Source organism: Cavia porcellus, unplaced genomic scaffold (assembly GCF_034190915.1).
Source record: "Cavia porcellus strain 051 isolate PalLab524CR breed Dunkin Hartley unplaced genomic scaffold, mCavPor4.1 scaffold_16, whole genome shotgun sequence".
Classification (NCBI taxonomy): Eukaryota; Metazoa; Chordata; class Mammalia; order Rodentia; family Caviidae; genus Cavia; species Cavia porcellus.
The window spans coordinates 32,746,923-32,774,177 of NW_026947499.1; the positions used below are offsets into that span (position 1 = coordinate 32,746,923).

Genomic DNA, 27,255 nt, shown 5'->3' on the forward strand with positions numbered 1-27,255 from the left:
TCTATGCACCTCAATGAAGACATCGCCCACAATCTTGGCAGTCATCAGCACCAGCATGATGGGGAAGCCGTAGGTCACGTTGCTTGTGGCCTCCATCATGATGACTGTCAGGCTCAGGGTCATCCTCACAATGCCACCTGTGGGAGTGGTTGTGAACCCCATCTCTTCCAAATAGTGTGTCCACATTTTCTGTGCAGTGCCATGGCTGCCCACTTACTCCCTCAAGTCCCAGCTGTGGGGACAGTGATTGCAGAACCCGACTGCTGTCATATGGCCAGGCCATCAGGAGTGTGGACCATACCTATCTCAAGCCCACTGTCTGTGTTGCCTTTGTTTCCTTCCCAGCACTGGGAATTGATCCCAGGGACTTAGTATTGAGCCATGTTCCTAGCTTGCTTTTTTTAAAATTTTGAGACAGATGTTAAGTTCCCATGATGGGCTCAAACTTGGACCCTTCCTGCCTTGGCCTCCCAGATGACTGTCATTAGAGGAATGTACCACTATGCTTGGTTCCATCTTGTCCATTTAAATGGAGAGCTCACTCCCCCATGCAAGGCCAGCCTTGGCTGCACCCACTAGAGGGATGATGAGACTTGCAAAGTCCACTCACTAGAGTCCAGAGCGAGCACTCACCAAGCTGGGCAGCAGCTCCCATCAGGGCATACTTGCCAGGGTCTGCCCAGATCTGCAGGAACAATGTGGGGAGACATCAGTAAGATGCAGGCCCCAGTCAAACCCACCAAGATATATCAGGCAGAATGGTCAGGCCCAGGCCAACCAATCCCACACAGGCTTGAATTCTCTGACTTATGTATACATATGCAAAAACTTCTACACTTCACTATGTGCTACAATCAAAATATGGAAACAGTGCAGGTGTATCTCCCTTGGAGAGAGTAAATGAACCATGGCCCACTGTGTACATCACGGAACTCACCACACAAGGCTATACTCTCTGTATCAAGGAGGTACAGTGACAGGTGCTGCACGCTGTGAGGAAAGCTGGGCCCAAGTGTACACATAGAACCACTATCTGTATGGACATAGCCAGACTTTTGACTGTGAAGTTTCTTACACATGCCAGGACAGAAATAAGCCTTGTAGACACCCTGCTACGGAAAACAGAGGGCCTGTGGGCCAGCAAAGGGCAGGGCAAAATGGAGAGGAGGGCAACTAGGACACCATTGATGTGTACATGGGTCCTTTCTGGACTAAAACTGTTTCTGGAAGGAAACATGGCACACATGCCCATGTGGGGTGTGTGTGTGTGTGCTTCCTGCTATGTGTCTTTTCCTGGTCATGTTAGGAATTGAACCTTGGGCCTCAGGCATACTAGCTGAGTGCTTTTCCACTGAGTTACATCCCCAGGCCCTCTGCCCAAATTTTCCAGTCCTGTTTGAAGACAGAAGTAAAAAGAAAGGAAAATAGACAAGATAAAAACAAATCCTCAAAGAGAAAGGAAAGACAGGGAGGCTGCCCACCTGGGTAGGCCTGGTGTTGTGGGCAGCCCATGCCAGGACACAGGCCCCTGGACAACTGGCGCTGGACACTCTAAATGGCCCCTAGTGCTTCCTCACATTGTTTTGTTTTTTTACTATATTCTCTTACTAAAAACAAACACCATCATCTCCACATTTTTGACACCCTGTCTCATGAGCATGACCACTGGATGGAAGATCATAAGAGATCAACAGACCATGGGGCTCCAGCCCCCTCCCACCATCTCCCCACTTACTGCCGCTCCTGTGAGGTAGGACAGGGAGATGCCAAAAAGCCGGCCCCAGGCGGCCCCAATGAGTAGAGATGGGATGAAGACACCAGCAGACACAGTGAGCCCATAGGTCCAACAGGCCAGGAAGAAGTAGACCAGGGTGAATAGGCCCAGGGTCATGGGGTTGTAGGAGCCTAGGAAAAAGCAGGCCTGGACTCACATCCATGCAGGGCTGTCTCATCTGGCCCAGATCACATCCTGGGAGCCAGGTTACCTAAGCCCTGATTGCACAGTGGCCCCATCACCTCAGCCACTCAGTGAAAGGAAAGGGCAGTTGTGGAGAGGGCAATCTTGTGTGGCAGTGCAGATGTTCTGGGTCGGTGTCGAGTGGTCCAGGTCCAAGGCAACTGACACATCTAGACTCACTAGACGGTCTCTGTGTAAGTTCATCTCAATTGTCCGTTTGACTGGATTGAAACTCCTGAAGAGATGACTGGATCACTAATCCACTGAGAGTCACACCCAACTGTGCTACTCGGAAATGGGGCCAGTTGGAGGAGGTGGGTCACTGGGGTGTGCCTTTGGAGGGCATCTCTCTTATACTTTCTCTCCTCTGCTTCCTACCACCACGGATTAAGCAGCTTCACTTCCCCACACCCTTCTGCCACAATGTTTCCCATCATTCCTGATTCTCAGAAATGGAACCAGGTAACCATGAGCTGAAAACATCAACCAAATGAATCCTTTCCTCCTTTAAATTGTGTATGCAAGGCATTTCATTCCCCTAATGGGAAAGCTGACCAATACAGGCACTGCCACCTTAGAGCCTTGCCTGGAATACCACCTGGGAATTGCGATGCATACTCTTAAAGACAGTAGCCAGGCTCTTGGCTCTGTAGGACTTGATAGCCTAACTTTAGGTCAACCAACTGAACAGGGACAGGCCTTTCCTCAAACTGGAGCTTCCCAGGTTGGTTCCTATGGTCCAAGGTGGTTAGTAGCCCATGGAAAATGCCCTCTGGTGGCAGTGGGCAGCTGAGACTTTTTCTGCTGGGTTGAGGTCACACAATATGAAGAGGACACATCTAGGTAAGGTGCAGCGCCCAGGAGACCTATTCTTGGCCACTATGGGATCTCCAGCAAAAAACCAGGGAAATGAGACCATGTGGAGAGAAAAGGTCCATGGTGGCCAGAGTGTGAAGGCCTGGATGGGTATTGGTTTTGTGCTAAGAGCAATGTGGCATAGATCTCAAGGTCAGGAAGAAGAGAGGTCACATGTGGAAGGCCACTCACTCACTGCATGCTAAGTGACGACAGCCAGGAGGCATGTCCTGAGGCAGGAGCTGCATACACATGCAGGCTACGTGGGGCCTGCCAGGTGTTAGTCACTTCAAACAGTGACTAACATCTATGCCATCTTATCTCATCCTTAAAGATTTCTTTTAAATCTCATGAACCAACCTGTTTTACACACACAGAACTAAAGACAGGGAAGTCCTCAGCAATCTCATGACAGGAAACGAAAACAAGGGTCAAGGTGGGTTTGATGGCCATTACACTGGGAAGCCAAGGCAGGAGGTTATAAGTTTGAGCTGAGCTTGGGCAACTTAGAAGCTGTCTCAAAATAAAATATAACGAGTACAGGATGGGGCACAGTGGTACATAGCTGTAATCCTAGCACTCAGGAGGCTGAGGCAAGATGATCACTGTGAGTTCAAAGTCAGCTTAGGCTACACAGTGAATTTAAGGCTAGCCAGAACTACATAGTGACACCCTGTCAGAAGACAAGAAGAAGAAAAAGAAGAAGAAAGAGGACAAGGATGAGGAGAAGAAGCGGAGAAGGGGAAGGGGTAGGAAAAAAGACAAGACAGGATGGAGGGAGAGAAAGGAAGAAAAGAAAGAGAAAAGAAAGTCCCCAGGGGACAGAAGCTTCAAGGTCAGTATGACTACATGGCATGAGAAGAGGAGGCTTTATAGCCAGGCACATACTGTTTTCATACCAGAGCAATGGCTAGAAAAAGCTGTGGCACTGCATTAGCAGGCTATGTTTTCTGACAGTACAGCCTCTGTTGGGAGACAAGATGGAGGCAGCCCCAGAAAGGACGGAGGTGGTAGTGCTATAGGGAACTGGACAGCTCTACTCTACGTCACCATTTGTATGTAGGACCACAGCATTCCTGCTATACCCCTCCAGCTGACACCAAGGCTGCCAGCCTCTGTGTTCTAACATACCCCTTGATGCCAAAGATGCCCTTCCAGCCTGAGACAGCAACCTCTGGACCAAGAACCTGCCCCAGCATCACCACATGGGCCAGTAGTGCTCCCCGGTACACACCTGGGGGGTCATGGAAGAGTCTCACCACACTCTTCTCTGGGGTGTTGAAAAAGGCTGCAGCCATAGAGTTGTACTCGCCATCTGCACAGAAGAGCTGCAAGGTTGGGAGGGAAGACACAGTCCCATGGGTTATAGACATAGACCTTGTGTTGCCATCAGGGAGAGCTAAGTCCTATCATCTGGACCAGCATAGTACATGCCAGGACTTAGAGCAGGGAAAAGACAAAGTCTGGGTCCAAGTCCAGACAAGGCTGCAGAGGTATGCCCATCCCTACTGGGGCTGGTTAATAGGATGCTTGGCTGGACAAATGATCTGTCCCCACTGTCTGCAAGAAATGAGCAAACCCCTAGAGCCAGTATCAGATGCCAGCCCCTGTGGGCCAGCAGGCCCCGCCATCCCAGACACCGGCAGTTCTGGGGTTTCCAGAGTGCTGGTTCACTGTAAAGCTGGCCTCATCAATCACAGCACCAGCCAATCCTGGGTGCTGATGAGCTCTAACAATCTGTTCATATCTGTTCCTACCAGTCCTTGCTCCCTACTTTGCACTCTGGGTCCTGGTCACCACTCCCTGCTTTCTGTCTCCATAGAGGCCTACTCTGAACAACCCATCATTGGAATTATGGACAATGCCATCCTTTGTGACTAGCTTTTCTCACTGAGTATCATGCTTCTAATACCCATTCATGATATGGTAAGGTCACTGTGTCCTTACTATGGCTGAATGCCATCCTCTATACAAGTGGACCCAAGGGCAGTTCCCAGTTTGAATGACTATGAATGAGCTGCCACAAATATCAAGTAAGGTTTTGTGTGAGCCCAAGTCCGTACCCATGAGCATCCTTCTAGGAAGATGGTAGTCCCTGCTCTGCTGAGCCCCAAGCCTACCTGAAGGGGGTAGGACATGGAGTTCCCCTGCAGAGGCTGACAGTCTCGGGAGGAGTAAATCAACACGAAGGCAACAGTGGCTGTGACCGCGGCCACCAGTATGGCCTCGATCACTTGCAGGCAGGGCCGGTGGATATATCTAGAGCCAAAACCAGGAGAGACTTTGTTATAGGAATGAAAAGGCAGACCCCTCTTCCTGAGGTAGTTGCATGGCAACCTGAATCATAGGCTACTTGATGGAATGACACAGCATGTTTAATGATTAAACTGCTCAGACTGCAGAATATGCTAGGGTTATCTTCCCTGGGTGAAAAAGATTTCCCAGTAGCAATTGTCTCCCTGACTATTCTGCTACTGGACAAGATTTCCGCTGCTTCCTACCCACCTTGCACTAACCCACACAATAGTGCAAGATCAGGAAGTTCTGCATCCCAGGATCCTCTCCCAGTTCCAGCATAGTTCAGACGGTAGGTCTAACAAAGGGACAGGCAGACAGTGGTGTTCCTCGGCAGGCCCCAGCAGAGGCTAGGTGATATCTAAGCCAGGCCAAACCTGAACACACCAACCCCTTTGCTCTCCTGCCTAGGGCAGTGTCCTTTAGGTATGAAGTTCTCACACTCTCTTTCTGAAGTGTCCTCCAGCCTAGGAATTGCTTGTCCCCTACCCTAGGTACCACAGGTCCTGCCTCATCTGCTTGGGGTACCTCAGTCAGGTATGAACCATCAAGCAAGAACAGTCAATGCAAAGCCTCCTAGTCTGGCCACAGTGTGGAGCCCACCGCACAGCATTCATTTCAGAGGGCTTGTGGGATTAACATGAAACACTAAACAGAGGCCCTTACTTACCTGATTCGAAACATTGTCAGCCAGTAATTCAAGGCATTAAATACGGCTCCAAGAATGCCACCTATGACCACAAAGCAATCTCAGTTACAAGGGGTAGGTAGAAACCCCAACTCTGCTGGCTCTCTAGAAGCAGGAAGTCCCAATGGAGGGCCCTGCTGAGACACTTCTGCCTCTCTCACTCTACTGCTGCAGCCTTCCTTTTAGGGAAAAAAGTTTTTACAGAGTAACACAGGCTGTGCATTCCTAACCAGAAAACCCAAAACCTCTGAAAACTGATTTAACTCACAAATGGAAAATTCTATACCTGATCTCATGTGATTGGTCACAGTCAAAATGCAGGTACACTAAAAATATACAAAGTTATGGCTAGATGTGGTGGCACACAGCCATAATTTTAGCACTCTTAAGAGGCTGAAGCAGGAGGATCATAAGTTTAAACATAGTCTGGGTAATTTAAAAAGATGCTGCCTCTGCTAGAGGTAATGGCACACCTGCAATCTCAGCACTGAGCAGGCTGAGGCAGAAGAATCGCTGCCAGTTCAAGGCCAGCCTGAGCTATATAGTGAGTTCAAAGCCAGCCCTGAAATACATAGGAAGACCCTGACTCATAAAATAAAAACAAAAACAAAAACAAAAACAAAAAGGGTATGGTTCACACACCTATAATCCCAGTTCTTGGGATTATGTAACTCACAGTTTAAGCAGGGGATCTCATGAGTTCAAAGCCAGCCTGGGCTACAAAACTGAGTTCGATATCAACCTGCACTACACAGTGACACAAAACCCTGTCTCAAAAACAAAAACAAACCAGCCACACATGATGGGTATGCCTGTAATTCCAGCACTCAGGAGGCTGAGTCAAAGGATCACCATCAAGTTAGAGGCCAGCCTAGGCTACATGGTAGGTTCAAGGCCAGCCTAAGCTACATAGTGAGACCTTGTCTTAAAAAATAGAAAACAAAACAAAACCCCCCCCCAAAACCAAGAGCCCCCCTCAAAAAACCACCTTCAGCCCAGGTGTAAATGATACATATGAATTTTGTAATTAGATATACATCCCTTCACCAAAATATTTAACTATTTATATGCAATTGTTTCAAAATATAGAAAAATCCAAAACACTGAATAACTTCTATTGCTGAGTATTTCAGGTCAAAGACCCTTACCCTGTAGAAGCTCTGCTCTGCTCCAGCCCCTGGGAGCCCACCTGTGTACACTTAGAGCTGTGCCAGTGGAAAAACTCCTCCCCAACCCAAGTTTACACTCTGGTCCATCCTGCAGGGAGGGCCCTTACCCACCACACCCATGGCGATGAAGACAGGAATCTCATGGATGGTGTAGGCCATTTTCTGTATAGGGGGGGAAAAGTGAAGGCTGTGAGGGACTTTGTGCATGGCTCTCCATGATCTGACTTGTCCACAAGGAATCCTCTAGCACTTTCACCCAGAGCTGTAGAAGTCCCATGGATAGCAGAAATGGGCACTTTAAGTAGCCTTCAATCCACTCTCAGCATGGCTGGATTCACCAGCAGCTCATACAGCCCAACTAGCACTCAGTAAGTGGCCAGTTCTGGGTCACCCTGGCCCTAAAAGGCAGGCCCCTTTGTATTCCTGAAGTACTTCAGCCCTGTAGCTTGTAAGTAAAAGCTAAATTCCATAGCCAAGAGCTGGAATTTCCCCAAGACCAAACTAAAATCTGACTTCAATAAAAAAGGATCCAATCCTGGGACCAAAAGGGGAAAGGTGGAATAGAAGAGCTGATTACCTCAGAGTCAAATCTTCCAAAGTTGATAAGGCCTGGACTGGACAAGTCCCACACATTTCCATGGTAAATACTCAGCACAAAATTCAGTGTGAAGGTAGAAATCATGGAAGCAAAGAACTGCAGCAGAGAGAGAGACAGCCTCAGAAAGAAGTTATGTGTGAGGCCACCCAGCATCCTAACCACCCAAAGCCAAGCCTGGGGCTCCTGTCACTGAAGTCTGGACACCTTACCCAAGACAGGAAGGGGGGGAGCCAAGCAGGCTGGGTTCCCTGCATGGCTGGGCAAAGGTGGGGTCATGGACCTATAGAGAGGCAAACACTGGGACAAGACAATAGAGGACACAGGAGAAGGTTGTGGGCCTTGGGCCCCTAAAAGCCACCAGAAGCTGTTAAGGACACCCAGAACTGAGTGGAGAGCTAATGAACCCATGAGAGACATGGCTCTACAATGTGAACAGGTGGGCTGAGTTTGAAGCATCCACTCTGACCAAAAGATGGCTCCAGTGCTGCTTGACCTCGGGACTGGGCATGCAGAAGCTCTGGCTGGAGGCTGTTAGCAGGCACTTACAATCCTCCACGTCAGAAACTGGTTCCAGAAAGAGGCACCTTCTTCCAGGCTGAAAAGCACTCCACCTGGAAGACATCAGGATGCCCAAAGTGCCAACCAGCCACAGGGCCTCTGCATCCACAGTCCCCTCCCACACTACATTCCTGAGACGAGACCACCTCTTGGGAGTGTGAGGGCCAGGCTTGGGCATGCTGACCAATCCTGCTGGCCCACACCCTGACAAGTACTTAGTCTGCGAACACTAAGCCTGTCAGACATGAAGTTCCCAAAAGCAAAGCCCAGCCCAGGCGAGTTGGCCCCTCCTCACCCACAGGGGCTCCAAATGCAGCAGACACTCCAGCTGCAGCTCCTGCTGAAACAAAGTCTCGTTTCTCTGTGTCTCTGCGGAAGTATTCAAAGATCTGAAACAGAAGAGACAGATTCTCTGGGGGCACTCCTCACAGGGAAAGAGGTCAAGGACAGGCTAGCAAAAGGACAGGAAGGCTAAGGATGTGCTCCCTTTGGCAGCACACATACTAAAATAGGAGGGCAAGGAAGTGGTCTTCTCCATGATTATCATGTCACTGGCTACAGATGTTTGGAACTTGCCCAGTCCAGGTCCCATGAAGATGATGCTACAGGTGGCTACAGTAGGTCACAGGCTGAGAATACATATGTGCCCACAACCAAGAAAATAACCAGAAGATTCCATTCACCAGAGTAGCTCAACTTCACAGGTCACAGAGATCTGAAGAAAAACTAAGTAACTGAAAAATCTATACTGTTTTTTTTTGAGATAGGGTCTTGGTATGTAGCTTAGACTGGCTTTGAACTCACTATGTAGCACAGGTTGGCCCTGAACTCATGGCAATCTGGCCTCAGCCTCCAAAGGGCTGGGATTAACAGAGGTGCGCCACTATACCTGGCTCTCTACACTTACTTTTGATTTTGAAAAAGTACTGTGTACTGTAGAAATGGTAATTTTCTCCAAATTCAAATAGAAATTCATCAAAATGCTGGTGACTTCGTGGGGAAACAAAACTGTTTCAAGCATACCCAGAAAATCAGTAGGTGTATAGTGGCACCTATAATTCCAACCTTCTTCAGATGAATGACAAGTTGGTCAGAGGCATAGACCCTTTGACAGAAATGTTTAACACATATGAAACCAGAATCAAGGACAAGCCATGGAAAGGCCATGTGGTACTGAAGTAAAGGACCCATGGCCATGGGTCAGGGGGCTGGCTAGGTTCCCACTGGGTAGGTGATGGGCTCACCCTGGCTACACCTGGAGAGACAGCACAACAGGTCCTGGCAAGAGCTGTGCCCAGGTTAGGAACCCAGCTCTAGGGGATGCTCAGGTAGACTGATTAGTCTACCTCCTGGGGAAGGCTCACCTTGAAATCTCGCTTCAGTGATGTCGATCTTCCCTGGGAGATCCCAGCAGCAATCACTGATCCGGAGTGGATCATTGGCCCTTCCTGAAAGTACAGAGTAACCAGCACTCAGAGACCAGGGATGGGGACTCAGGCTGGGACAGCATCACAGGCACTCTGTTACCTTTCCAACTGCCAGTCCTCCTACCACAGACAGAATCACGCCAGACACTTTGATCACTAGCGTCTGGAAAACAATGGAAAAGGTGAGTAAAGACCACATGTTCTCCATGCATTCAAATGACAAAGTTTTGTTCAGTGGCATGATGCAAGGACACAAGAACCACAAAGCTCGAAGGCCCATGCCACAGCAAATCCTTGGCAGAGGCTTCCAGCTGGCTTTCTTCCATACCCTAATATCAGGATAGCAGCCACAGCCCCAACACACACTCAGGACATGTCCTGGTAGGCCCTGGACATTCTGCTGGTGACTGTTAGGTCTTTCCTTCATCATACCAATGATGAGCTGCACCCTGTGCCACAGCCTGTGTTTCTGCCTTTTTCCCCAGCTGAGACCAGTGCATGCCCTCTACTCTCTCAGCAAAAGGTGTGCTGCCACCTGGGGCCTTGACCTACACATCCACTGGTATCCTACCCTGCTGCATCCTCTCTGTGTGACCCCACCTGAGCATGTGTTCAGCATCAGCACCCCTGCACAAGGCCAGTGACCAAAAAGATGAGGGCTGGTGGCTTCAATTTCCCTCACTTGCTGGGGGTTCATGGCACTTATGGGCAGAAGGCTGACTCTGTCACTGGGCCTAGCAAGGGTGACACCCATGCCATTCACACATCCACCTGCCCTCCCATGGAGTGCACAGGCCCTGAACAATTGAGGGTGGTATTGGGGAACAGAGCTTCATGTTCAATTAAGACACTGAGGGAAGCCTCCCAAACCCAGCCAGTCAAGCAGTCAGTAAAAAGTATTTAGCAAAATTTTGTAGAATGTGCTAGCTTGCCTATATGATATGTAGGTAACAGATCATGTTATTCCCAGCAGCACTAGGTCAACCCTATTCAAAAGTAGAGCCAAGCATAGGCTCTGCTGCATGTGGTGGTACATACTTATAATCCTAGCACTCTGGGAAGCTAAGGGAGGAAGACTGGAAAGTTTGCGCCTAACCTCAACTTAATGAGACTCTATTTCAAAATAAATGAAAAAGAGCTAGAAATATAGTTCAGTGCAAAGGCCCTACGTTCAATCCCCTTTACTGCTTCCTTCCCTAAGACCAGGGAGGTGAGGGAGGCAAGCAAACACAAAGTTCTCCAGCTGCCCATAGTATGATCCCTCCTTGGCTACAGAGCACTGGATACAGAAGCGCCCAGGGGATATAGCAGAACACCAAGCCTGGGAGCATTCAGGAGGCTTAGGCCTACCCATCCTCCTGCGATAGAGAGAGGAAGCAGTTTCTGCCATTCTGGTTCAGATGACAGAAATGGCTGTGAGCAGAGTATGTCATAACTGCCCAGTCCTCATGAAATCTGGATGCTGCCAATGACCTTAAGTATAATGAGTATTAAAGAAAAATTTGAAAATAGGGGAAAGCATGGCATGATGATACATGCCTATAATTGAGTGAGATTTTGTCTCAAAATAAAAAAGGGCTAGGAAGCTAATTCAATGCAAAGACCCTGGGCTCAAGGCAAAGAAAACAAACAAAAAACAAAAACAATTTATTACTATATAAATCTGTCAGTCATCTGTGTACAACCCTGCCAGCACACAAAGGACCGAGGACAGAAATGGAAGAGCCAATGGGCAGAAGATGTGCCCCAGAAACAGCAAACACTCAGCAGAGCACCTTGTGTCTGACTTGGAGTTGTTTTATATCTCACCTTGAGCCGTACCACATGGGGGATCTTCACCCCGTTGAGGAAGCACTTGATCTGGGGGATCCCACTGCCAGCAGCAACTGGCTGGAAGAATAGGGAAACACCACTAAGCAGGCAGAACTCTCCCTTCCTCCCACAGCCACAGTCCCAGAAAGACCTGGAGAGCCTGGCCTGGGGATGAGGGCTTGGTGGCTGGCAGATATTCTCATGTCTTCCACAGAACCTCTGAGAGTTAATACAGATACAGAATCTCTGAGAGTTAATTGTGTAGGATGTGGTCAAGGCTACAGGTAAAAACACGTGTCTCCCAGGCAACAGGGGGACATTCCAGGATGGACGTGCCACTCATTATATACCAGCAAAAGGAACAAAAACTTCCTGTGCCATGGGGCCCTGCTCTGCACCCAACAGAAGGTTCTTGATGCTGCCTCTTCCTTATTCTATCTTCCCATGACAAGGACAAGGAGCAAAGAGGGGCCTATGGAAAGAGAGACCCCAGGGAAAAGCCACGGGATGCAAAGTGCCCCACAGGGTCCACCCCCCCTCAAGTGGGGATACAAGGTTCCACCGGGGAGGGGTGGTCCTGATTCTCTGGCTTGGGTGAGTCAACCTCACTCCTGGGGCCTGGTAAGCAGTATCAATGTCTAGGGTACATTCTGCTACATGTAAGCACAGCACAGGCACAGTGTACCTGTGTGGCAGCGGGAGAAAGGTAGGGGTGGGCACAGGCCTGTGTAGCTGGTGGGGGAGTGACACCATCTAGGGTTTACAGAGAGGCAACCCTACCTTTTTAGCTTTTACTGAAGTTTCTTGTCTGTGCCACACAATTCAACACAAAACTACAATGTGATTTTCACCCAGCAGCCCAGGACACTTGTGAGGGATGAGCTAGAGGGCTCTCCATCTATTTTTGCTGAGATCCCATGACCACCCTGAGCTTAAAACACTGGCCTCTGCCATAGCTGCTTTACCTCTATAAAGGCCACAATCACGGAGCCGACGAGCACAAATGCAGAGTTCAGTGTGGCCCATAGAAGGAGGGAGAAAGACAGTCCACCCTTCTCTGTAAACTTGTCGATATCTGCAGGCTTGTCAAGGACAGGCAGTGGCACCACTCAGGCTCAGGCCTATGCCCAAGCCCATATCAGCCTACTTCCCCTCTGCAGTGGCTGAGCCAGCACAGACTAGTATTGACCCAGTTGCCCAGCATAGCATAGCACTACTCAATAGCTCAGAGACATCTCAATCACTTAAGACAGGGATACAGCCCTCCCCTGGGTTACTGTTTCACCAAGCTCAGTGAGCAGGATGTGTCCCAGCAGAACTAGGCCTACCCACAAGGGCAGGCACTTGGGCTCTCCTGCAGGTCCCCATTTCCCACCCACCAGGCTGGGCAGCTATAAAGGATACTGTCCTTGATGAGCCTGTACTTCAGGCCGGCCAAGTTCTCTACCACGATGTCAATGAAGCAGGCCACAAGGCCTGTGAGGATCCCGATGAGGGCACATATGACCCAGCGTTTAATCTCCACTGTTCGGAAGGCCTATAGGAAGAGATATAATTAGAAAATACACAATTACCCACCCTGGGACCACCAAGAGTGGCTCCTTGGATTCCCAAGGCTGCTACCTTACAGTACTTTCCAATGAGGACCTGAGTCCTGCCAATTGCTGCCAATGGCCAACAGCTTAGCCCTCAACTAATGTCTAAAGGGCTAAGAAGCACCTTGGGGTTTAAGCGGGCAATTCAGAGGAAGACAAGTGACCTTCCCAAATTCATAATCAGCTGTTGGTATTTTGGGTACTATGCCTGACATCTATAAGAATAGCCTTTAACTACAATGTCCATGAAAGATTCTCCCAATGTTTCTAGTATCTGGATTCAACTGTTACATGCTTAAGGTCCCAAAGACAATCTAAGGAACCAAAAGTACCTCTAGTAGCCGGAGGTTTGGGGACAGGTAGGGAGGCAGATGGAGACAGCAGGACAAAAGCCCAGACCCATCTCACTCACCATGTGGTTGATCCGCCTTTCTTCCTCTAAAAACAGTTGGTTCTCACTGTTGTCATAGTCTAAGCTCTGTGGACCAGAAAAACAGGACCACAATTACTGGCTGAGGACAGGTGGAGGGAGGCTGGAAAAGGCAGGGGCAGGAAAATGAGGGCCTACCTCATACTTTAGAGACAGGAGCTTCTCGTTATGAGGGATCTCCTTGGGAAAGGGATGGGAAGGGTCCATTTCCTGTGGAAGAAAAGGCCAGAGTCCCACACTTTACACATGAGGGAAGAGAATAAGGACCTCTTGCCAACCCATCATCCTGGATGCCAACATTATCCCGATACCAAAGTCTGTCTGTCTGTCTGTCACACACACACACACACACACACACAGAGTAGACTAATGCCTCACATGATTAGAGACAAAAAAGTCCTCAAAAGGAGGTGAGCAGAGAGGATCCAGCAACACCAGAACCAAGGGAGACTCTAGGAGTACAAGGTTAGTTTATACTCTAGACTCAACTGATGTAACATATAGCATCAACAGAACAAAGGACAAAATGCACAGGATTGTCCAGGCAGATACACATCAAGATGTAACAAAATTCAACATCTCTTTACAATAAAAACACTCAACAAAATAAAACAGAAAAGAGTTTGCCTCTCTGGGCACATTGGCAGATGTCTATAATCCTTAGCTAGTCAAGAGGCTGAAGCAAGAGGATGGCAAGTTTGAGCCCAGTCTGGGCAACTTAAAAGACCCTGTCTCAGAATAAAAAGTAAAAAGGGCTGGGGATATAGCTCAGTGGTAAAACACTGGCCTACCACACCTGACCCTGAGTGCTGCTAAGCTATATCTCTGGCTGCAAAACTCTTGAAGACACAGGTATAGGCAAAGATTTCACGAACAAAACCCTGATCACAGAGGAACTACTACAAGTAATCAACAACTGGGATTTCATCCTATTAAAAAGCTTTGAACAGCAAAATAAATCACCAACAGAGTGAAAAGACAAACCACAGGGTAGGGAAAAAATTTTGCCAGTTGTTTCTCAGACAAAAGACTAATATCTAGAACATATAAAGAACTGAAAAATCAGACCTGCCAAGTTTTTTTTTTTTTTTTTGGTCTTTTTGAGACAGAGTCTCACTATGCAGTTCAGGCAGGACTTGGGCCCACTTTGTAGGGTAGGCTGGTCTCGAACTTGCAAAGATCCTCCTGCCTCAGCCTTCCATGCTGGGATTACAGGCGTGAGCCACCATGCCCGGCTCAAGACCTGCCAAGTTTAAAAACACAATCCAAAAATGCACATCTGAGATGAATACATACTTCTTAGATGAAGAAATATAAATGGCAAATAAATATATGAAAAAATGTTTGTCGTTCAAGAGATGCAAATTTAAATAACAGAGACTCCATCTCACTCCAGAAAGAGTGTCTATCATCAAGAAATCAACCAATAACAAATGCTAGAGGGTCTGTGGGGAAAAAGGAACCATTTTTCACTGTTGGTGTGTAGACCAGTGCTACCACTGTAGAAATCAGGGTGGAGAGTCCTCAAAAAACTAGGACTAGAGGTTCTATTTGACCCACAGAATCATACCAAAGATATATATAGGCATCTGTGTTTAGAGCAACATAGTTTTAGTATCTAAATCTTGGAAACAATTCAAATGCACCTCAATCAAGGAATGGATAAAACACAGTTTTTTAAAGTACTACTTAGCCATAAAGAAGGATAAGCTTGAGACATATCTAGGTAAATGGTTGCATCTTGAAACCACACTCGTAAGTGAAATAAATTGAACACACATGTAAATATTGTATTGTCTCCCTGGTGTGAGAAAGTAAAGAATAAATAAGGACCAAAATTATAACAGTAATTGTGAAACAGGAAAAATTTGTTCAAAAGAAAAAAGGAACTGGGAGGGGGAGGGGAGAGAAAAAGAGGGAAAAGAAAAAAAAATGATAGCTTGGCATGGCAGCACATGCCTATAATCCTAGCACTCGAGGAGACAGAGGCAGGAGGATCACTGGAAGTCTGAGACCAGCCTGGGCTACAAAGTGCACCCAAGGCTAGCCTAAACTATATATTGGAGAGACCCTATCTCAAATGACACACATTATCCCCCCCCCCAAAAAAAAGAAAGGTAAAATAGAATCAAAGCTTTGCTAATGAGGAGGGGAAAAGGTAAAGGGGAGGAGATTGGGAAAAAAGAGACATCAATATATACACAGGTCCAAATTCCTTAGATGAATATACTTATGTACATTTAAACTGTACCAATACGCAATAAAAAAAAGAATAAAAAGCATTCAGAATGGAAAGGAGGAAGTGAGACTGTCTCTACATGGAGATATCATGATCTTTTTTTTTGGCACCAGTGATCAAACTCATGACCTTGCGCTTGCCAGGCAGGCACTTATGCTACTGTGTGCCCTGGCTAGATGTCATGATCTTGTGTACAGAAAATTTTAACAAACATACCAAAAAAACTACTAGAATAAACATACTTAGGAAGACTGTAGGACACAAAAATCAACTGTACTTCTATATACTTTCAGCAAACAAACTGAAAATGAAAATAAGAAAAAAATCTGTAGTAATGAAAAAATAAAGCATGAGCAGGGCGCAGTGGTCTCTCATTACAGCTACTGGGCCTTGTCTCAAAAAAAAAATTTTTTTTTTAAAAGAAAGACAGCAAAATTAAATCTCAGCACTCTGGGAGGTTGAGACAGGTTCATTAACAGATTTGAATCTAGCCTGGGACTTAGTAACTTAGACCTTGTCTCAAAATAAAAAAATATATTAAAAAAAAAGTTAAAAAGGGCTGGGATATACCTCAGGGCAAAGGCTCTGGGTTCAATCCCTAAAATTTACTTCTAAAATAAATTTAATAAAAAAGTCTAATTTTTATACAATGAAAACTACTTAACACTGTTGAAAGTAATTGAAGACTTAAATAAATGGAAAGAGATCCTGTGTCCAAAGATCAAAAAAATTACTACTGTTCAGATTTTTCATCTAATTTCAATCTCTATCTAAATTTCCACTGGCTTTTTTCTTTTTTTTTTCTTTGTCTTTTTGAGACAGGGTCTCTCTATGCAGTTCAGGCTGACCTTGAGCTCATTTTGTAGCCTTGACTGGTCTCAAATTTGCAATGATACTCCTGCCTCAGCCTCCTGAGCACTGGGATTATAGGCACGAGCCACCACGCCCAGCCTCCACTGGCTTTTTTCAAAGAAACTAACAAGTTGATCCTAAAGTTTATGGACAGAGTCAGTCTTGAAAAAGAACAACAAAGTTGGAAAATTCACATTTCCCAGTTTTACAATTCACTACATAGCTACAGTAACCAAGAGAGTCAGGTGCTGGCACAAAGAGAAACTTTTAGATGAATGGAACTGAGTTTAGAAATAAATTCCAAAAAATTATGGGTAATTGATTTTGAACAATGGAGTCAAGACAGTTCAATAGGGAAACAGTCTTTCTAACAAATGGTGTCAGTAGAATGACAACCACAAGAAAGAAAATGAAGTTGGACCCTTGCCTCATACTATATGAAAAAAATTAATATGAAATGGATCAGAGATCTAATACTCTTAGAAAAAATGGATGTCATGATGAGCTTGGATTAGACAATAGCTTAATTATGATATCAAAAGTATAAGCAACAACAACAAAAGGAAAATAGTACTTCATCAAAACAAAAAATGTTAGCCAGGTATGGTGGTGCACACCTGTAATTCCAGCAATTGGAAGACTGAGATAGGAAGATCACAAATTTGGCGCAGCCTGGGCTACCTAGTGAGTTTAAATTCAGCCTGAGAGCAAGACCCTATTTTATAAGACAAAACAACAGTTGTGCATCAAAGGAGGACATCACCAAAAAACAAAAAGAAAATCCACTGAGGGGAGAAAGTTTTTGCAAATCATGTATCTGACGACGTACTTGCGTGAAGAATATATATAAAGAACTCCTGAAACTCACTTATTAAAAAACAACCTAGTGGTACTTGTGGTACATGTCTGTAACCCCAGCATTCAGGGAGTGGTGAAGCAAAAGGACTGTAATATCCAACCTAGTCTTACCAACTCTGAAACTTACTGAGAGTCTGCCTAAAAATACAAAAATAAAAACGGGCTAGAGATGTAGCCCAGTGGTAGCACATTTGCCTAGTACGTGGTAGGCCTTGGGTTCAATCCCTTGCAATGCAAAAGGAAGGGGGAGGGGGAGGAGAATGCAAGGGCCTAAACACGTGGTTCTGCAAAAACAATATACCAATGGCAATAGCACAGGAGGACCTTAGCATCACTGCTATCAGGAACAAATCAAGTCAGACAGATCCCACTAGGAAGGGATAAAATGCTGTTTGAGGAAAGGGCTCAGAAAACATTCCCATGGCAACTGCTGGTCAGAAGAAGGCCCACTCAGCACAAGAGCTAAACAAGTCATCTTTTGGAAGAAACCAGTATCCATCCTGGAGCCAGAAGACATGGCCACCCTTCATACTCTCTGAGGATTTCTCACCGCTGAGATTCTACCCTCATCTTCCCCTCATATCATACTTAGTCCAGCCTGGTACTATTGTGTTGCACGATTGTCCTCCCAACAGAGCTTTCACTCATCTCTGCTCATCTGGCAACAGCTCATCTACCTAGCCTCAGGGGCCATGTCCCCTTGAAAGCAGTGTCTTCAGTCTTTAGAGCCTGCTATCTACTGGCCACACTACCTGAAGCACCTGCACAGCACCTCCTATTCCCACTGTCTTCTGGCTAGGCATTCACCATCTGCTTTCTGTGAGGACACAGCTCTGCGGAAGCAGGGATAGCAGCAGGGAATACACTGCCACTCACCGGATCCAGGAGCTCCTCATCCACCTCCATACCACTCATCTGACCGACTTGGAAAGATGCCGAATGACGCAACTAAAAGCAGAAGAAAGGTCACGATGGCACGTAGATGTAGGAATGGGATGTGCTGCCCAATCTCATCCCCCCATCCTGTGCTGACTTCCCTGGGCGCCAGAATCCAGGTTTGACCCTGGGCCTCCACAGTCATCACTGATCAGTCCCATATGGACAAGGCGCAGGCCTTTCTCATCCCAGCTCTCTATTCACCTATTCAAACATGACATGCAAGATGAAGGGCTGGAGCATGCCAAACAAGCCATGATTGCCTGTCACTGAGCTTGCCCTTTCCTTAACTACCACTGGTTCTCTACAAGATAATGTCCAGCACAGCTCTCCTGTGCCTCCCCTGGCTTCTATCCTATCTGTAGCCACATAAAAGGTGGAAGATCACACAAGTTACTGCTACCCACAACACTCCCAACAGGACAGTCAGCCCCAGGGTACATAGCAGCTAGCACCCTTTGTTGTGACACTTCCTGACTTTGTGAGCCCCTACTCCACTCAAAAGCCCCTCCTGGCTGGACTACACCTGCAGGGAGGGGGCTGTACAAAGGGATGAGGACTTCTGTGCATAATGTTCTCTACACAAAGAGATCATCTTACTAGTTCTACTCAACTATAACTACTTGCTGAGTCTTTACAAAATGGTGGTTAGGACAGGGCAGAGAAGGGTCTGTTCTCAGCTGAGGGCGACACCCACCACAGGCAACCTGTGGTCTGTGTTAGAAAGTAAGTAGTCTCAATCAAGGAAACAAAGCATCCAGAAATGGAGGGTGCTCAGGGGCTATGCCTAGCAATTGGTGGATCAACACCACAGCTATCTCCTCCACTCTATCCTGGCCACTGACATACCTTCATCTAGTCTCTGATATCTTTACTGCTTCCAGGACTAGCCCTCCCTCACAAAGGTTCATCCAGAAGCCTTATGCTTTTTGGTAACACAAAATCCAGCAGACACCAGGGCCCAATAAGCTGTAGTGGGGACAGAAAAAAGACCAAGGTCTGTGGGCAGCACAGAGCTCAATTCATTTTCAACCTTTGCCCATTCCAGGTGGTAATCTCAACATAGCCAACAGGTAAGGAAATGAGAGTGGCAGGAGAGGAGACTTCTGGACCTGAGGTCTGTCCGAGCCCCAGGGGAGAGAGGGGTATTTCCTGCCTTCTCTGGAGAGCTTGCCCCTTAAACTACATTATCAATGAGCTGGAGACCTTGATCATTCCAGCCCACTGCCCTCTAAGGGATACACTCCCCCTACCATATTCCAGGGGCTTCTGAACCCTGGTCACCAAGACCCACATAGGCACAATGACTGGTACTGTAGATTGATAGGTGGCTTCCAACTCCTCGAGACCACGGTCAAGGGACTCTCCATCTGCAGGTAAGCTGAAGAGAGACTGAGAGACTTCAGGTGTCTCCTCAGCCTCCACAGGCTTGTACACATGGCTGTCAACTGCTACATACCCGGCGTCCTCTCACTGCCCTGTCAGAGATGAAATCCAAGGTGCTGACTGGATTTATTATATGGGGTAACATAGGGCCAGGGCACAGTGGGCAGGGTGCTCAGGTGGTTTGTCCTTCCTCTTCTTGCGCATATATGGATACAGGTTCACACTCATATGTATGCCTAATGCACAGGCTTCAACCTTCACCAGAACATAAGCTTGTGGGCTGGTTCTGTAGCCTCGGTCCCAAGTCTCAGGTGGAAGGCAACCAGAGGAGGCAAGAGAACTGATGCAAACTATTTCTCAGAGGAGGAGGGTCACCTGGCCGGACACATCCCGGCCTTCCCACACTTTAAAGAAAAAAAAAGTACTTGTTTTTCTGCAACACAAACCTAACAGGGGTCCTCTATCCTATCTGTAGCCACATAAAAGGTGGAAGATCACACAAGTTACTGCTACCCACAACACTCCAGGGGCACATGAGCCACAGAAGCCACTCACAGGACAGTGTGAGTGCACTGTATGACCCCACTTGTGCAAAGCTTTGTCAAATTAACTTAGTCATTTACTATGAGGAGTGACTCATGGGACAAGGTGGGGTACAGAGGGCCTTGGGGACACTGGCCAATTCTGTTGGAGTGCACTAGTCTCTTGCGGCTGCCCTAACCAATTATAAGATAGGTGTTAAAAACAACAGGATGTACTCCTCTCAGTGTTAGAGATGTTCAAAATCTAGTTATACAAAACTACACTCCCTCTCATGGTTCTGGGAAAGGGTCCTCTTGCCTCTTCCGGGTCCTGATGTCTTTGGTTTGTGGCCACATAACTCAAGTCTCTGCTTCTTTCCTCACAGAGCCTCTCCTGTGTATATCATTCTATCCAAATTTTCAGCTTCGGAGGACACCAGCTGTAGTAAGGAAGCCTCTCTGATCCAGGAAGATTTCATTTATGTATTTACTTTTGAGACAGGTCTCTTACCAGGTAGTTCAGGCTGGCCTTGAACTCACAATTAGCCCAGGCTGACTTGAATTTGCAGATATCCTGTTGCTTCTACTTCTCAAGTAGAAGGATTACAGGTGGGACCACCACACTTGCACTTGGTTTGATCTCATTTTTAACTATTGTGAAAGGTGGTGTTTCCCTGATTTCTTTCTCAGTGAGTTTATTTGTGTACAGGAAGGCTACTGATTTTTGAGTGTTGACTTTGTATCCCATTATGTTACTAAATTTGCTTATTAAATCTACCAAGTTTTTAGTGGTATTTTGGGGATCTTCTATGTACAGTACCATGTCATCTGAAAATAACGAGTTTAACTTCTTCTTTCCCTACCTTTATTCTTTTTATTTCTCTTATCTAACTGATCTGGCTAAAGTTTCCAGAACTATATTGAATAGGAGTGGTGATAGTACATATCCTTGTCTTGTTTTTGATTTTAGAGTGAAAGCTTTCAGTTTTTGTCCATTTAGTATGATGGTGGCTGTTGGTTTGTCATAGATGTCTTTTATCAGATTGAGATAAAGACCATTTACTCCCATTTCCTGTAGGGTTTTTTTAAAATCATGAATGGGTACTGGACTTTGTTAAAAGCTTTTTCTGCATCTCTTGAGATGATCATATGATTTTTGACCTTGGCTCTGTTAATATGGTATATTACATTTATTGATTTACTTATGTTGAATCATCCCTGCATCCCTGGGATGAATCCCACTTCATCATGGTGCATAATCTTGATGACTTGCTGTATTTTATTTGCCAGTATCTTATTGAGGATTTCTGCATCTATGTTCATCACAGAAATTGGTCTGCAATTCTCTTTCCTAGTTGGGTCTTTCCTGGTTTTATTATCCAGGTAATGCTTGCTTTCAGGAATGAATTTGGGAGTATTCTTCCCTTTTAATTTCATTAAAGAGCTTGAGCAAAGTAATGGTGTTAGATCGTCTTTAAATTTTTGTACAGTTTAACAGTGAATCCATCAGGGGCTTTTCTTTGTTGATAGGTTTTCAATTTCATTGATTGATATGATCTCATTTTAACTAATAATATCTATGAAACCCAGCTTCTGCATACATGGCCACTGGGCAGCACAGACACAGGCAGGCTAGCTGCAGGATCCACCCACTACTGTTGTTAGCTGGACATACCAGGGGCTGTCAGCACCAGCCCAAAGCACCATGGGCACCAACTCAGAAGACACTTTTCTGGAAGGTTTCAGTAGTTTCCAGAAGAGGTGTGGGTGCTAGGCAGGCAGGGTTAGGTGAGAGTACTCACTCTCAGGAAGATATGTCCTAAGCCCCAGGCCTGGGAGGGCACCAGGTGTGCAGTAGTCCCCACCTGTGAGAGCACTGTCTCCCAGCATGGGCAGACCCAGAAATATACCATCAAACAAAAGCTGACAGGATTTGCAACAGCGTGACAATCCAGGAGGCCAGCCCCACTCTTACTGCTGCCACTTTCTCAGCAGACTGAGGAGCATAGGTGTTTCCTTCCTTAGCAAGGAATGGACTGCAGTGGGCTTAGGAATGGACTTGACTATGAAAAGATGGGACCTGGGTGATCTTCAGGGAGACACACCTATGATGGAGGACTTACTCGGATCTGTAAGCCCAGTGGCATATGGCTGGCAAACTCCTAGATCAGCATTGAGCTACAATTATACAAGATACCACTGCTGGGGAAACTGGATGAGGGGTTCATAGAACTGCTCTATACCAGTTTTACAACGTCCTGGAATCCACAATTATTTGAAACTAGTATCAAAAACTCCTGCATGTTAAAAGAAACATCAGGGCTAGGGATTTAACTCAAGGTTCTGAGTTGATTCCTAATACCAAAAACAAACATCAATTTCCAAAACGGGAAAAGCTACCTGCAAATCACAGTATCCAATGAGGGACTAACAGGCAAACTATATAAAGAATTTCCATGACTCAATCAAAAACCAAACCTCCCCAGTTAAAACAAGAGCAAAAAGGGCTGGAGATTTAGCTCAGCAACATAAGCACCTACCTTGCAGGCACAAGGTCGACAGTTCAACCCCTGGTACAGATTTAAAAAAAAAAAAAAAAGGAAAAAACAAGAGCAAAGGACTGAAACAGATTTGTATCAAAAATAGACATACAAATGGCCAATAGACACGCACATGAATGAGACCCTCAAGACCACCTTGCTTTCATTGGAATGGGCATTACAAGAGAAAAAAGATAAGCGTGGGCAAGGAAGCAACAAAACTGGAACACTGAATACTGTTGGTGGGAATGTAAAATGGTGCAGCCACCATGGAAGACAATCTGGTGGCTCCTTTAAAACTGTAAACCCAGAACTACCATATAATCCAATTTTTTAAAAAAGAGATCTGGCAATTGTACATCTGGGTACATATTCAAAAGAAATGAAAGCAAAATCTCAAAAGCATTTTGTACCCATATTTGCATCAGTATAATGCCTTTAATGTGGAAGAAAGAAGGGTATCCTGGGGCTGGGGTTTAGCTCAGTGGTGTAAGTGCCTGCTTGGCAAAAATGGGGTTGTGAGTTTGATCTCCAGCACAAAAAAAAAAAAAAAAAAAAAGGGGGTATCCAACCACGGATGAATAAACAAAATGTGGTTTATTGCACAACAGATTTTATTCAGGTTTTATTTATGAAGCACCAACACTTACTACAACAAGGATAGATATTGTAGACGTTTCTCTAAATGAAATAAGCCTACTGCAAAAGAACAAATACTTCACAATGGTTTCTCTTATTTGAGAAACTAAAACATATACTAACTAAAGTTTGGGAACTAAAACATATAAAAAATAAAGAGCAAATCAGAAAAAGATAAATAGGAAATAGGGAGAACTTTTTCAAACTGATGAGGGAACAAGGGACGCAGAGAGAAGAAAACAAAAAAAGGGGAAAAGAGACAAGGAAAAAAAAACTGAGGGGGGAAAATAAAGCTTTTGCAAATGAGATGGGAACTAAGAGTTGGAAGGAGGAGTAAGGGAGGGAAGGAGCAGAAAATAACAAGACAAACTGTATGATGTGTATGTACCAACTCCCCACAATAAATGTAATCATTATGTACTGCAAACATGCACTAATAAAAAAATTAACTTACATTAGATAGGTAGTATAGTACTATAAAAACAGAAAGTAGAGTCATGATGGCCTGGGGCTGGGGGATAGGGAAGTAGAGTGTTACTTAGTAGGAACAGTTTCAGTTTTGCAAAATGAAAAAGTTCTGGAGATTACACAATAATAATGTATTTATTTTTTGCATACTGGGAACTGAACCAATGGCCTTATTACTGAACTTTATCTCCAGGCCCTATGCTTTCTATTTTAAGAAAGGGTCTATGTTGGGCTTGAATCTGTGATACTCCTGCCTTAGTCTCCCAAGTATCTGGACTTAAAAGCATGTATCACATACCCAGCTCAATAAGAATATACTTCACACTACTGAAGGATGCACATAAAAATGGTTAAGATGCTAAGATGTTACATGAGTTTTACCAAACACATTTTTTTTATTGGTGCAGTACTGAGGATGGAACCCAAGGGTGCTCTACCACTGAGCTACATCCGCAGCCCTTTTTATTTTTTGAGATAGCGTCTTGATAAAATTGTCCAGGCGGGAGTGAAACTCTCAATCTTCCCGTCTCAGCCTCCCTTAGTCCTAGGATTCCAAGCATGCACCACCACTCCTGGCTCTTACAATTTTTAAAATGACTTTTGAAAACTGTAAAGACTGTCTGCTGTTCCACACTGCCTGTTCTGCATTCTAACATTCACTGAGCAACTGCCAAATAGGAGGTTCTATGCAAAGCACTGAGGACAGACAGGCTACCCCACCAGTGGCTTATGGTCAAAGGAAACAAGGTCACATACAAAAGGTAACCATAATCTCTGACAAAGGCAATGGAGAATAAGAGGGAGAGACTACAGCTTTTGGGCCACGAGGGGAGAGATCCTCCAATAAGCAGATTAGCTAAGAGCAAGGAGGGGCAAGTAGCAGTGGAGCAGTCTTGGGTATGCAACAGACAATCCATACATCTCATTCTGTGCATTATGGTCTCTGCTAAGGAGGCCTCCCAGAATACTCTGATCAGGTCTAGGCCCAGCTGTTTCCCTCAGTCCTCTGCATTCTGTTGGGCACATCCTTGGCTGACCTCATCTTACTCACGTTTTGGGTAAGAGATACTGAGGGAGGTGGCTGGGGACCAGAAGGGCATGTCCTGGAAAAAAGCAGAGCTCGAGGACCTCTAGAGATAACTAGAGGACCTTCCCCCACAGCTTCACTGTACCCTCAGATACCCAGCACCCTCAAGCTGTGGTCAGTGACTCCAGGTTACCAGGGAAAGACAAAGTTAGACACTAACCTGCGGTCCCTCCTCAATTGGAAGTACATGATGCTGCTTCCCAAAGTGGGCACAACCTTGTCTTGCACTTAAGAATACTACAAATATACTCAGCCCCCTATTCCACCTAGCAGTCTGTTCCTGGTGCTAACACATATCTTTTGACCAATTCTGGAAAGGTTCCATGATGCCTGCACACATGACCATGACTTGCTAGCTGATCTCACCCTGTCCCATGGTCCTCCATGCTTAGCCCAGGGACCTAAGAACAGGAATGGGATCCACAGAGAGCTCTAAAGAGCCTGAGCTACAATTAAGTTACTGCCCAGCCTGGTACTACCACATGGTGCTGAGTCTCTCTGTCCCTGCTGAAATGGCACCAATGCCACTGTCCAAATCCAGAAATTGTGCAACAACCCCAAAGGGTCAGGAAAGAGCCAGAACAAGCCCTCACACTCAGTTCACCAAAATGTTCCCAAAGATGCTGTAACCCAGGTTGGTGTTTTAGTTCCAATGGGCTCTGGCCTTGTCTAATATAGCAAGAGAGAACCCTGAGCCTGAGCTGGCCCACCACCACAGATTCTAAAAAACCCAGAACCAAGAAATTTAGTCAGCTTCTAAAGGAGTTATGCATAAATACAAATGCAAAGACATTACCAAGAAGGGTGGCTCAGCTATAATCCCAGCACTGGGGACGGAAAGTGGCTGAAGCAGGAAGATAAACACAAGTTCAAAGCCAGCCTGGGCTACATAGTGAGTTCAAAGCCAGCATTAACTACAAAGTGAACAGGCCTAGGATCCCTAAGGGCTCAAGTTTTCAGCTTCTACTGTGCTAGTCTGGAGCTGAACTAAACTCAAAACCAGCTCATGTGCTCACATACCCTAGACTGCATTCCAAATACTGCAGAATCCCACATACAAACACTCCCGTGGCCTCTGCTGTCACTCCACCTGCCTGAGGATCTTGCACTCTTCAAACTGCGTAACAGACCAGACATGGTGGTGCATGCGTGTAATCCTAGTACTTGGAAACTGAGGTAGGAGGACCATTGCAAGTTTGTGGACAGGCTAGGCTACATAGTAAATTCAAGTCCATTCTGAACTACATAGTGAGATCCTGTCTCAAAAAGACCAAAAAAAAAAAAAAAAAAACCCCCAAACCCCCCTGCATAACAGTGAAACTTCTCATGCTCTTTAGGCCCCTCAAATAGTCCTCAAAGGATGCTGGTTCTGTGTCTAGACAGAGGCTATGTGCACCTCAGAGTCCTAGGCAAACTACATGGAACTGGCCACATGGTAGGTACACAATCAATTATTTTTTCAGAGCCACTAATAAATTGTCATTAATTTCAAACAAGCAAAAAAAGTTGTAGTGATATTTAAAGGACTAAATCAACACATTCTTAAAAAAAAAAAGCCAACTCCTGTATCTATTTGCAAAGAAAAGCAACAAAGCCCATGCCCATTTCCTTCTGAGATAAACTCAATCTCTGTCAAGGTTTGTAATCTTTTTGCACGCCCTTAAACCACTTTTCTGTTTCATGAACTTCAGATTTCTTTGAAAACAGGGGGGAAAAAAACAGAAGTACTCCATGGAGAAAAGATCTAACGACACAGCCCCACCACTCTAGATTACCCACTTCAGACCACTTTTGCAGATCATGGGATGCAACCGGATGTCACTTCAAAGAGAACTGAGCTGCTTCCTAACAGCAAAGGCAGACAAATGCTTTTCATTGTCAAATGCATCTTTAAGGGACCGGAAATTTCTCAAAAATTAGACGGTTCTACAGACAGTCTGATGGAGGTGGGTACAGGAAATTGAACCGAGGGCCTCTGCACTGAACAATATCCCAATCCTTTTTTATATTTTGAAACAGGGATTTACTAAATCGCTTAACTTCCTAGGTTGGCTGGAACTTTTGATTCTCATTCTTCAACCTCCCAGCGTGCTGGGATTACTAGCATGCAACTCCACACTGACGTAGAAAACCGCCTAATTTTTCAGTCTTTCCTAACCTCTAAACGTACAAGTGCTAAATACACAAATCTAAAACGTAGAAAAGTTAAAAGATAGTTACAAGGTAAATCAAGACCAGTCAACCTGAATAATTCGCTGATTCACAATTAAGAGTACACAAGTCAGATTTAGGGGAAAATAAAAGAAACTGTAAATTCTTCTCCGAATCTTAATGTCTTTAATGAC

General features: G+C 45.7%; 1 protein-coding gene across 3 annotated transcripts in view; it reads right to left on the reverse strand.

Moving 5' to 3' along the window:
• The window catches only part of Clcn7 (chloride voltage-gated channel 7), a 31,224-nt gene that overhangs the window by 3,241 nt on the left and 728 nt on the right, over positions 1–27,255 (reverse strand). Inside the window, exons 2-19 of one of the 3 annotated variants that reach the window (XM_003478445.5) lie at positions 18,210–18,281; positions 13,523–13,594; positions 13,367–13,432; positions 12,764–12,896; positions 12,325–12,434; positions 11,357–11,437; positions 9,648–9,710; positions 9,485–9,568; positions 8,416–8,509; positions 8,109–8,173; positions 7,542–7,658; positions 7,072–7,126; positions 5,778–5,838; positions 4,933–5,071; positions 4,047–4,140; positions 1,736–1,905; positions 634–685; positions 10–137 (exon numbers count right to left, since the gene is read on the reverse strand). In XM_003478445.5, the coding sequence (XP_003478493.1) occupies positions 10–137; positions 634–685; positions 1,736–1,905; positions 4,047–4,140; positions 4,933–5,071; positions 5,778–5,838; positions 7,072–7,126; positions 7,542–7,658; positions 8,109–8,173; positions 8,416–8,509; positions 9,485–9,568; positions 9,648–9,710; positions 11,357–11,437; positions 12,325–12,434; positions 12,764–12,896; positions 13,367–13,432; positions 13,523–13,594; positions 18,210–18,281 (1,656 nt within the window). The remainder of the gene's footprint in view (positions 1–9; positions 138–633; positions 686–1,735; positions 1,906–4,046; positions 4,141–4,932; positions 5,072–5,777; positions 5,839–7,071; positions 7,127–7,541; positions 7,659–8,108; positions 8,174–8,415; positions 8,510–9,484; positions 9,569–9,647; positions 9,711–11,356; positions 11,438–12,324; positions 12,435–12,763; positions 12,897–13,366; positions 13,433–13,522; positions 13,595–18,209; positions 18,282–27,255) is intronic. The other 2 variants (XM_003478446.5, XM_023560771.2) reach the window with 2 other exon arrangements.